The sequence below is a fragment of the Ixodes scapularis genome, unplaced genomic scaffold (genome assembly GCF_016920785.2).
Source record: "Ixodes scapularis isolate PalLabHiFi unplaced genomic scaffold, ASM1692078v2 PGA_scaffold7__128_contigs__length_106722199, whole genome shotgun sequence".
In the NCBI taxonomy this organism is placed as follows: domain Eukaryota; kingdom Metazoa; phylum Arthropoda; class Arachnida; order Ixodida; family Ixodidae; genus Ixodes; species Ixodes scapularis.
This window is the reverse complement of record NW_024609882.1, coordinates 10,246,873-10,259,230: the sequence shown is the minus strand read 5'-3', so window position 1 is coordinate 10,259,230 and position 12,358 is coordinate 10,246,873. Positions and strand designations below refer to the sequence as shown.

Below are 12,358 nucleotides of genomic sequence, written 5' to 3'. Positions count from 1 at the left end.
AACTCTCTTAACTCATTTTTAGAAAGAGTGTGAAACGGGGATTGTAAACAAACAGGTTCGAAACAAAAACGTACACCATTTATATCTAGAAATCAATTCGTAATTTATAATAATTAAAAAAAAATAGAATTTTCAAATAAGTGCACATATTTTAATGTTCACGGACAAGTGTACACAGCGCAATACGTTTAGCACAAATCACGCCAGCTTTTTCTGTTTTTCACGTAGAAAGAATTGATATTTTTAGGCTTACGACTCATCTGGCGCGTGTGCTGCAGATTAAGTGACCTAAGCAGTAAAATGCCGGGCTCATAGCTACCTTTTCTTAGTAAAATGCGGAATGGCGCCAATGTTGTGTCCCGGTTAACCGTGTCCAGCGGTGCCCTTGTATTGTCTCTGTCTGGATACATGTAGCTTTAAATTAAATAAAATACGGGATTCTGGAACTTCATACAAATCTAGAACAACAGCCTAAAAGAACTTCAGAGTATAGAGATTGTTGATTGGGAATTCTGTAGTATTAAAATCTACAATATTTAGGTTAACAAAAAAATCTTTTTGTGACAGTCTCTTCATAGCGATGCGTCTGTATTTGTGAGAAGAAGCTGCACCGCCTTTTGAAACACCTTGCGGCTCTTGGCAGTCATCCTTATAAAGTTGGTTTGCGTTTCTAGCAACAAGCACTGATGACTGCGATCAAAGCTCGTTCTGCAATACAATGCTAGAGACTTGTATTTAATGCTTGCTATTGAAATCTTTCTGTGTTAACCTACTGACTAATATAAAGTGCAATCGATCATAGTGGAGCTTGCGGAAAAATATTACCGTAGGAGATTTAACCGACATATTGCTTAGGAGAGTTCTAAAGAAACAGAGAAGGAAATATGATATAAGCAAACTAGTGTTTTAATAATGTTAAATGTTCTTGACAAAAAAAAAAACAACAACAAGGAAAAGTAACAAAAGGGAAAACGATAAAGAAATATCCAGAAAAAATGTGGTTTAAGCCCATCTGATAAAAAAAAAAAAAAATTTTTTTTTTTCGTCTAACGATTTAATCATAAAAACTGCTAAAAAATATCAAAACAAAAGGTGAAACCGTTGAATTTTAGCGGACAAACGAAACTGTGGCCATTGAACTGTACAGACGTCGTCCTTCTGTGTTGGTGGTGGTGACCTTGAGTTTGAGACTATATAAGGAGGTGGACCAAATGAATTAGCTAGCTGAGCTTGAGACGTCGTCCTGTTTATTTTTTGGCCCTTCTACATTTTGATGTCTTTTTTGAACCCCAGTATCAGGTTAATTCAACATGGTTAAACGAAGTGTAAAATAAAGTTGATAATATTCAGAAACACTTAAATAGATATAAAACTCAAACTTCGTACTGGCTAAGAAACTATTCACTGCATGTCCAAGTTCGCGTGTCCAGAACAACACTCAAAATAAACATCTCGCTTTTTCCTTCCCGGGTATGTCGCGTTTTTTTTTTTTTTTTGTAATTTTAAGAAAATTGCTTGAGTAATCCAGATTGTGAGTCAGTATTTAACGTATTCATGTCGCCGCCTTCACTTCTACGATGTCTCAAATCCTGAGTGAGTAAACTCGCTTTGCCTCGCACTCCATTCAAACTTACCCTCTTCGTCGGTCGTGACCTGAATCTCTTGGCTAAACTCGCCGGGACCCAGGCTATTTTCGGCCCGGATGCGAACGATGTAGGTTGTCACGGGTCGAAGTCCTCGCAGCGCTAACGTCGTAAGCGTTCCTTGTACCACGTTTTCTTGGATATCTTCTTTCCACTTAACTGAAACACGAGAAAAACATGTGGTGGACATTGTAAAACCATTTTAACACTGAAGGTATGGCTTGTGTGGACAACCCTGTAGAATTCGCAGGTAACCCCACTTAGGTACTAAGCTAAAAAAAAGTATGGATATGGCATCATCAATAATAAAACATAACGCAGCTTGGCCTCAGCCACAAATTGTGTACAATGCATAAAGTCTAGCTAAACTTTCCAACCCTTGGGGAGTATCTCCCGTTCAATACAAATCGAAAGTCCAAGGTCGAATTTTCAAAGCAATATACATTTTCGCGTTTTACTTCCCTGGTGAGTTGAGGAGGAAATGCATGTTTTGTTAAACCAACGCACAAACTCCAAAGCTCCACGTTTATTATACAAACTGACCAGGAAAGGTTTTTTCTATGCAGTGACATTGTTTTACGCTCGTTTGATATTCATGAGTTCCGGTAAACCATTCCCGATGTGCGTCTATGATGAAATCATGTCATATGTTTCCAAAAATATGTTAATCAAATGAAAATGAACACTAAATCGTGCCATTTAGCAATGCTGATTTGTGGGCGAGTTGGTGTTGAATTTGAGAATACATGCTAGTGCTCGAATACCAGGTGCGATGGCACAATATCTTCCCATTTGTTTTGTCCTATTCACGTCCTTTGCGCCATTCATGTTGCTTTCCTTTATTCCTCTAAATTTTCCAGCACGCTCTAATTTTTCACGTCAAATATGTAATGATCTCTCTTGCTTTTTGCGCCAGCTTTCACGCCGATGTTACTGTGTAGTTCTGGTTTCAGCATGGCTGGCCAAAATTATAATGGCTAATGAACTTTCAAATATATTTTAAGCCATCGCACACACACACACACACATACACATATATGTGTGTGTGTGTCTGTGTGTGTGTTGTGCGTGTGTGTGTGTGTGAAAGGGACAAGTTTTCTCGGAGGCCGAAGGCGTAAAAGACAGAGATGCAGGGTAACAGTGGAAAACAAACGCGGAGGATTTTATCAAAACGTCGAATAAAATCCTCCCGGTTTGATTCCACCGCCACCAACTATCTTTCTCTCTCTCTCTCTCTCTCTCTTTCTATATATATATATATATAACTGAGACGAAAAGAAAACCCTTGGTGAAAACAGCAACAACGGACGGTTTATTCTTCGACGTTTCGGCCGGAGTCCGGCCTTCGTCAGGAAGACGTCTTCCTGACCAAGGCCGGACTCCGGCTTTAACGTTGAAGAATAAACCGGACGTTGTTACTGTTTTTACCAAGAGTTTTCTTTTCTTCTTAGTTATACCCACGCCTTCGGTCCCCCGCCACCATGTACAGCATGGTGGCGGGGGACATTCCACCATGTCCGTTGTATATATATATATATATATATATAAAGTTGTTTAGGTTGCACATATCAAAATCATCTTTTTACTCAATTATTTTTGTGACTTTGGAATATATATATATATTGCAAATTTACAAAAATAAGTTAGTGAAAAGATGATTTTGACATGTGCAACCTAAACAATTTTAAAAAATGAACTTAATGCAAGGGTGTGGTTTGTATCCTGACTGGTGATTTTATTAGTACTTCCTCTTCTTTTATTTTAAGTTCCCTCCTTTCTTTCTCGTCATTCTTACTCAATAATAAAACCTCTCTCTCTCTTTCTGGTATTGGCCACCGCAGCGTTCAGTCGCACATTCCCGACCTGCCGGGTCCACCGAGGACACCCCAGACCTTTTTGGCGACCAAGATGACCGACGGATTTGGCATCAAACCACCTCCAGAGTTTCTGAGCAAACCAGGGGCCCCGCAAATCCCGTGGGAGCAATGCACTTCGCTCTTCGAGTGCTGGTGCCCTTCAACTGCCCTCGGAACGCCGCGGATACCTGCTCCGACCCTGCCTGGGATTGGAGGGACGACGGGTCTTCGACATCCTGCCTTCCTCCAGTGCTGTCGCTGTGCCGTCGGAAACAACGACGTCAGCGGCAGCCAGTTCTCCTGCCAGTTCTTCAGTCGTCGCTACACCGACAAGAAAATACTGATACCAAAAGGCTGTGGATTCCCTCAGCGCACACTTACGAAGGTCGTGCAACAACAGCCTTGAGCGCCAACGATTTCACCGACGCTACCAACGTCCGGAAGAGTCCATGTCAAACTACTTGACTGATCTCCGAGTATTGGCAGTTCTGGCAAACTTCGATCCTCAGCAGGACGAGAACATCTGAGAGCAGTTCAGAGCTGGAGTGCTGTCAACTCAAGTTCGAGAACGGCTACTCCTGGGCAGCATTCTTCCCTTTGACCAAGCTGTTCAACTCGTCCTCAACACCGAAAGGACCAAGGCAGAGGCCAAGGAGCTGACCACGGCCACAGAACAGCAATGGACATGCCACGTCGCCCACGACGTTCACAAGGTCGACCATTACCGACGGTTTCCGTGTGGAACTTCGTCCTCCCGTCAGCCGTAGGGACGGAACATTCTACCTCGTTTGTCGACGTTTAGCGCACTCGAAAAACTGTCATTCAAGCATTCACAGAATTCTACCTCGGCGCAGTACGCGGCAGAGTTCACCGTTTCACCAAGCGTAAAGTGAGTACGCTCCACCTACGTCAACAAGATCGACACACTGCGCTCTGAAATGCCATGACCAGTGCTCGATTCATTCAAAGGCGTTAGAAAAAAATCACTGTGCCTTTCAAACACAAACGCCCATGCGCCGCGAGACGAACTATCGCGACAATAAAAAATGCGCAAACAGCGGGTACGGTATTGAGCACTGTCAAAGCAATTACACCTGTCCGGAACGAGAAAAAACGTGTACCAGCTACGGCCGATTCAGGCATTTCCACCGCATGTGCCGCAGCACATTTAAGCCCTTACGCCACCAGAACCGTTTCCAAATTTTGGAGATCTCAGAAGACGAACAAGCAGTTCTCCACGTGTCTTCGCCTTCCCGGATGGAAATATATATCAGCGTCATAATGTACGGTGGGCATTTGCAGTTCCACCTGGATTCAGGTTCCTCAGTGCCTATCATCGAAGACGACATTTTTCAACAGTACTTCAGCAGTGATGCCAAGATTATCCCACTGCCGAGGACCCTACTCAATTATTCCTGGCAACGTATCGAGGTACTGGGAGCCGTCTCCGCGTCAGAGCAGTTTAAGACACGTTCAGTGAAAATTCACTTTTCCATTGTGAATACTGGAACGTCGTTGTTGGAAATGGACGCCGTGAAAGTCTTGGATCTACAAATTCAAGGGGCCATAGGGAGCGTTTTGTACACGGAGGCCGAGGAATGAGTACAAACCTACCCAAAATAGTTTTGATTGGCATGGACATAGCCTCATCCTCTTCGGGTCACAGCTCTACGAGCACTCCTCAACAGCACGAGGAGCCGTCGACGCTGCATTCAACACCGCCTACACAAGTCTCAGAGGGGGACGAGTCATCAGAAACTACACAAGCTGCATGCGACCTGAACAGGTTTTGTATTTTTCGAACGTTTTGACGCCGGTAGCTTCCAATTCCAACACGACAAAACTTTCGCCACATTGACAGGTTTTTCCGACGTTCTTGAACGACTTCGGTCATTTCTTCAGCCCTGAGCTGGGCCATGACAAAGGCTACACTCACAAGGTGAATATTCTGAACTCAGTACAGCACGTGCAGCACGAAATGCGCCACATCCCATTAATGGCAGAAACACCTGTCACGAAAGAAATTAAGAGCGCTTGAAGCAGCAGGAGTAATTGAACCCATGAACGCATCCGAATGGGTTTCACCTATTGTTGTAGCTCAAAAGAAAGTGGGGTCAATCCGGATGTCTGCAGACGTCAGGGAAGCTAAGAAGGCTGACGTTATTGACACCTATCCTTTGCCTCACATCGAGGAGCTCGTGAATGCGCTACACGGGACAAAGTGCTTCTTGAAATTGGACTTTTGGCGTCAGCATACCACCAAGTCACCCTTCATTTTGAGAGTCGAGACATAACAGCGTTTACAACACACAAAAGCGTATTCCGCTTCCAGCGTGTTTGTGTCGGCGTCGCGTCCACACCAGAAATATTGCAAGAGATGATGGCAGAAATTCTAGAAGGATGTAAAAAAAGTTCTCTTTTATAATGTTGACGGCATCGTCTTTGAAAAGTCCAGAAAAGAGCACTTAGAGCGAATGTGCCATGTTCTGCAATGTATCACTCAGGCTGGACTGAAACTAAAACACAAATGTGTTCTTGATGTGCCGGAACTCTCCTTTCTGAGCCATCACGTCAGCGGAAGAGCAATCGCTCCACTTAAACAAAATCTGGACGTCATCAACGCGACTCCTATACCGATGGACATTGCACAACTAAGATCATTCTCAGGGATGGTAGAATACTATATCCGTTTTGTCCCTCGTCTTGCAGCAGCAGTCGAGCCCATGCTAACGTTCTTGCGGAAGGACATTCCTTTTATATGGGATGCCGAAGCGAACACCCGCTTCAGGAAGATAAATGTCTGCTGTCGTCAGCACAGATTTTGAAGATGTTTGATCCTAACCTTCTCATAATTGTCTCGACGGACGCATCTGGCTACGGACTCGGCGCCCTACTTCAACAGCGCAATGGGAAGAGAATCCAAACATTCGTTTTCGCCTCTCGCACGCTATCAACTGCAGAGCGAAAATACTCAGTGGGCGAAAGAGAAACGCTCGCGTGACTTTGAGCTTGCGAATGGTGGCACAACTTCCTGTGGGGCCGGCATTTCAAGCTTCAAACTGGCCACCAGCCCTGGTGAAGCTGTTGGAAACACGTGGAACCGGTCATTGACCACTCCGAATGAAAAAATGGTCGACACGCCTTCGCCGGTACAACTTTAAAGTCAAGTTCCAACTCAGAACCGAAAACCAAAGTTGTTGACGCGCTTTCTCGCCTTCCTCTGCCAGAAGATGAAGGCAATACTGAATTTCAGGACGGGATAATTTTTGAAATCGCATTGCAAAACTAATGTATAACAAAGCTTCAACTGCAAAAGGCCACAACCAAGGATACAGTCTTTTTGAGTGTCGTAACTCCCAAGACGAACATTGTCATCTGACGTAATATCATTCTACGGCCTGAAGGACGATCTTGCCGGTGACGACGGCTTCCTTTGCGCGATGAAATATTTGATACTCCGAGAGCTTCAAGGTCCTCTCACCACCGAGGCGCATGGGTGGCATCCTGGTATCGTGAAAACCCGCACAACAGTCCGCGAACCCTACTGGTGGCCAAAAATAAGCGATCGAGTGAAGCAGGCCATCCACGCCTGCAACATTTGTCAAGCATCTAAAAAAAGTGCGAAGACCTTCGCGACTCCGCTTTAACCAGTATCTTACCCCGATCGACCATGATATAAGGTTAGAATGGACATTCTGGGACCTTTCGAGCGTGTAGAGCTTTGATGCCGCTACGGCATAACTATAGTGAACTACTTTTCCAAAAGGCCTGAAGCACAATTCTGTGCCGACGTGATACACAAGAGTCTCAGTGTTTTTGCATCTGTATTCTTAAGATAGACTTTGCCAGAAAGCTTTGTTACCGACAACGGCCCACAGTTTATTTACAAAAAGTTCGAAAACTTCCTAGGATCTCGTGGAATCAAGCGCCACTTGATTTCCATATATTACTCGCAAGCCAACGGACAAGTTGAAAGGTTTAATAAAACACTTAAGGGCCACATCCAGTGCGCATCTGGAGAAAGACGAAAAATTAGATCAGCGGTAGTGGACTACCTAGGCATCTAGAAATGCACGCCTCATGCCACAACTGGACTGTCCCCCGCACTGCTTCTCCAGGGTCGCAAGCCCCGGAATCGACTAAACATTTTAGGGCTGTCGTCGCCCAAAGTCCTTCGCAACCCCTTCGAAGAGGTTCAGCGACTTTGACAGCGAGTCCAAAGACAAGATGAGACGAGCAAAAAACTCCCAAGTTCAAAGTCGGAGAGCTGGTTCAAGTGAAGAAGCCAGGGCACATTCGAAAAGTGTCGGCGGCGTTCGGCAGCCCTCTTCGAATATTAGAACGTGTGGGTCACTGGAGATTCAGACTCGAAGATGGGCGGGATTGGAATGCTTCCAAGTTCGCCGCTGTCCCGCAGCCTTTGCTTTTCGGCCCTATCACTAATCGAGCTTCAGATGTCCGTTTGATGGTTTGAGAAGGTGACACGGGATTTGACCACTACAGCTGGTAAGCACCATCTGGACCATCACGCCGACACAATTAGCCGAGATCAGCGGCTCAAATTGGGTCACCGGCGGAGTCACCTCCGCTGCCGCATCCTATACCCGGAGGACCACTGCCGGGTCCACCGAGGACACCCTAGGGTGCAGGTGAGCTGGTTAAGAACTGACATTTTTAACCCTGAAGAGTGGCAAAGCCGAAGGACATAATAACACGAACCTTTTGGAGATTCTTGTTGTCATGTCCGTCGGTTTCCTCACGTTTTAGCGTATAAAACATAACAAAAATATCACCACGACATTAAGGCCTGTAAAATTACCAAGCATTTTCTGTGTTTCGTTTACGGTTGTCACATACATAGCTTTCAAGCAGCACCCGCCATGCTCCAATCGATCATGATCGATAGACCGACAGAATAACCATTCCACTTCATAAAATATTTACGAATTCAAACTATGGTATACATAACACAACCGCTTAATGCTGAAGCGGCTCATTAAAAATGGCAATTATATATATATTTGTTTTTATTTACCATTGGACGTTTTGACTTGTACTTTGTACGCCGAGATGGGGCTGTTTCCGGTGTACGGCTGATCCCAGGAGACGGACATGGACCGGCTGGTGATTCCCGACGTCCGGACGTTGAACGGCGCTCCCGGAGGTTCTGCAATTACGCGCGGTCCTCGTTCGTGGAGCGAGCAGATAGCGCAGCTAATGACGACGCTTTGCATATGGAGTTTGTCCTAATTGATACGACGAACACGAAGGCAAAACCACACGTACATTTTATTACCAAGCTACATAAAACCCGTTTTTTTTAAGTGCGCTCCTCTCTTAACTTATTTGAGAAATAAAGCAGTGTACGATATTAAAATGTTTATGAGGCAACACTGGAGGCCGCCATAGTTTGGGCGGAGCTTTCTAAGTGAACCATGTGATTGGACCCTGACAAGAACATATTCTGACGTCAGCGCTCGTGCAGAATAAATTTAGACCCGAATACGCGCCGTATGCTGGCGTAGCGCTCTCGTCTAATGTGCTACGCTTGAAGCGTTTGCCCAAATTATGCCGGCATCTAATACCAAACTACATAAAACCTGATTTTTAAAAATTGCTATAAGCCTAACCTAGGAAGTTTTAAAAAATAACAAATAGAGGGATCAATAGATCCCGTCCAAAAAATCAAAAAGCAAGGCTGAACGCTGTCATATTTTGGGCACCCCTTTCTGCACGAACAGTGTGATTGGACATCCCTAGTACACGTCGAACGCTGACACAGAACTCCCGTTCAGTAGACACTCGAAGTGCTTTCCCCAAATATGGTGCCATCGGATTATCGACGCAGCAGTTACTGGAGTCTGTACTGTTTTGAAAAAAAAAAAAAAGGTATAACGTGGATTGACTTTATATGTTACAATTAGTATTAAGGTTATATTCATATCTCGGTACTTCCACGAAGTCTTCTGGAGTCACTCCCTGTTAAAAAAAAGGAAAAAAAAATAACGCAAGGCATGGTTGATTATGTTCATGCCTCTCGCATTGTGAATCGATCTCGGCGTTCTTATCTGTTAATGTGCGGCTGTACATCGATGGTAGGATGCTAGTGATTAGATATAAAACTTCGAGTGATTGGATCACATTAGAAAACTGTGTGAAGTACAACCGATTATCTGGAAACCTAAAGCATTCAAATATTCGCTCCTTATACCCTTAATAACTTAATGAAACCAGCAAGCTCAAACTTGTGAACATCAGGTGACTGTAATTAATTTACACCGAGAGTGTTATTGGTTTTTATAAAATAATGATTATGTAGCGGTGTTCGCGCACCTTGTTGTAAATCGGTGCTTTTGTTACGAATTGGTGCTAATCCGATTCCGTAACAACTCTTCATATCATACTTACATACTGATAATCGAAACATCACTGCTCATATTTAGTTCGTTATATATTATATGTTCATTTGTTGTCATAAAACCGTGTGCTTGTGTCATACCAGTAACCGTAATATAATAAAAGAATCCGACTACTTTGAGAAGCGTTATACCAATAAAACGATGAATTCATAATTTATTTGCTCCGCACTTTGCTTTCGGGTTGTGAGTAGCGAAGAGCTAATCCCTACCATTGACTCTTTCTTCGGTTAATTTATTCAAAATTTCCATGAATTGTGAAAGTTGAACGTAGATGACTACAGTTGATAGAGAAACGTTTGACTAAAATACCTCGTGTTGTGCATTTATTGTTGTCGCTAGGCTTGCATTATTTGGCATACATTCGACAATGCAGTGAAAATTGTATCTCCGCAACTATTTCCAGAACTGTGGCAAATGGGAGGCCAGGAATACAATTCATAGAAATACAGTGACACAGTTTCAGACTCTCACTGTGCAACAATGACTTTGAACTTTAGAGGGGATGGTAGGTTAAACGGGCCATTTAGGTTTTAATTTTGTATATAACATCGCCTGCACATTTTATTATAGAAGTTTATGTACTGAATGGTTACACACTTGGGATTAACTTTCTGCTGCTTTTTTGTAGAAACCTTTTTAAACATTTTTTTTATTACTGCGTGTAAAATCTTAGGCTGAGTTTCAGCTTTTGATATGACTTTTCTCCACAACAAAAGACATGCTGCATTTTTAATTTGGCAGGTATATTTTACATGTTACTAGCTTTAAACTGAATCTAAGAAAAATAAATTTGAAGATGCAGCATGCAAGAAAAAAAAATATTTGTTTCTCTCCTTATTATCAGGAAATCTTTTTATTTAATTTTTATAAACATTATAATAAAGTATTTTTTTGAAACTTTTAAGTTGAAACCGTCGACACGCTATTTTACTATATGCTTTAAGGTGTTTGGTGCAATTCGATAACTATTTTTTTTTAGCAAACGTACATCAAAGTTAAAAAAATGTAAAAATTAAAAAAAAAATATTTTTATATTTCTTACAAAGGCTTAAAAAGATCCATCAGAATACATGCCATTTTTCGGCTTTCTATTTATTATTCCCAAAGCCTTCTATTGTGTCCCTCTCTCTTCGGCGTCGTTTCTCACTTTTCATATGGTAGGGCCTGAAAGGTGTTAATAAAAATAATATAAACAAAAACGTGCATCTACTTATTTTAAATAGCAGGGGTCGCGAATTTCGGCGCCATATCTAAATGGCTTTGAGCGCTCGTTCGCTCTCGCCGCCACCAGATTTTTCGTTTCCTCTGACTGCATATCCTTTTATGACACTAAAACCGAAAAATCGGTTTTTGGTTGGTTTACCCTACCATTCCTTAAGCAGGTTCATACGCCGGCAATGTACAAAACAGAACCAAAAAACTCTAATGGTAATGTTTATGCTGATCATGCAGATAAAACTGTCCAGCTATATTTTAAAAAGAAAAAGGTGAAAGAGCAGTGACAGAAGATATATATGTAGTCATATTTCAGCTGGTTAAAAAAAGATTCGCGTTATCTAGGAGTTGTTAACAGGTACTTAAACAAATGCAACTCATTTTAGGCTTTTTTTAAAGTTGAATTTGGTTGGTGATGGCAAAATATTTCGCCAAGGCAGTAAATCGTTGTTTATATGACTGGTCTATCGAGCGTACCTTGAACAATGAGCTGAGTTCTCGTTTCGTCTTGGCCGTACTTGTTGGTCCCGAGACAAGAGAAGAGCGCCGAGTCCCTCCTGTCCACAGCGTGGATCTCGAGCTGAGACAGCAGGCTTTCCTCGGACTCTGTCGACTTGATGTCGTACCTTGAGCAAGAATAACGCAACAGCCTGCTGTTGAAGAACCTAGCTAGAGAGGAGTTTCCACGTGAATGCTTTGACAAAACAAGTTTAAGTTAAAAACCACAGTCTACATTTAATTCGTTTTTCTGTCGAGGCCTTCAACACGTCGAGGAGAAAGGAACAAATTAAATATGTGCGAAAATAAAGTTTGTTTTTGAGGTGGGAGCCTTAACTCGCCAATGAATTAAATAATCGAAAACGTTCTTAAAACGCGCCCGCGCCCGCACGCACGCACGCACGCACGCACACACACACGCACGCACGCACGCACGCACGCACATACACACAAACACACACACACACACAAATATATATTATAAAAAAGTACGGCACAAAAAAGAGTCAAATAGAAATTTGAAGCAGGAAGTGAAGTGTAGAGACAGCAATGTCAGCCCTCACAAATGCACAAATAACACATTTACTGTCAAGTCACTAATTCGAGGCAAATTGCACATTCACAGTTACCTAAACACTTTTCACAAATTAAGAATGCGTTAAACAAGGAAAACAACAGCGTACCTTATGTGTGTCGTGCAATCTGACTGATGATATTTTCACTTCTA

The 12,358-nt window shown here is 42.8% G+C and overlaps 1 protein-coding gene across 1 annotated transcript in view; it reads right to left on the bottom strand.

Annotated features, from left to right (window-relative positions):
* LOC8040201 (Down syndrome cell adhesion molecule-like protein 1 homolog) overlaps nt 1–12,358 on the bottom strand; it is a 94,831-nt gene that overhangs the window by 25,491 nt on the left and 56,982 nt on the right. Inside the window, exons 10-12 of the mRNA XM_042286376.1 lie at nt 11,611–11,759; nt 8,535–8,666; nt 1,635–1,802 (exon numbers count right to left, since the gene is read on the bottom strand). Of these exons, the coding sequence (XP_042142310.1) occupies nt 1,635–1,802; nt 8,535–8,666; nt 11,611–11,759 (449 nt within the window). The remainder of the gene's footprint in view (nt 1–1,634; nt 1,803–8,534; nt 8,667–11,610; nt 11,760–12,358) is intronic.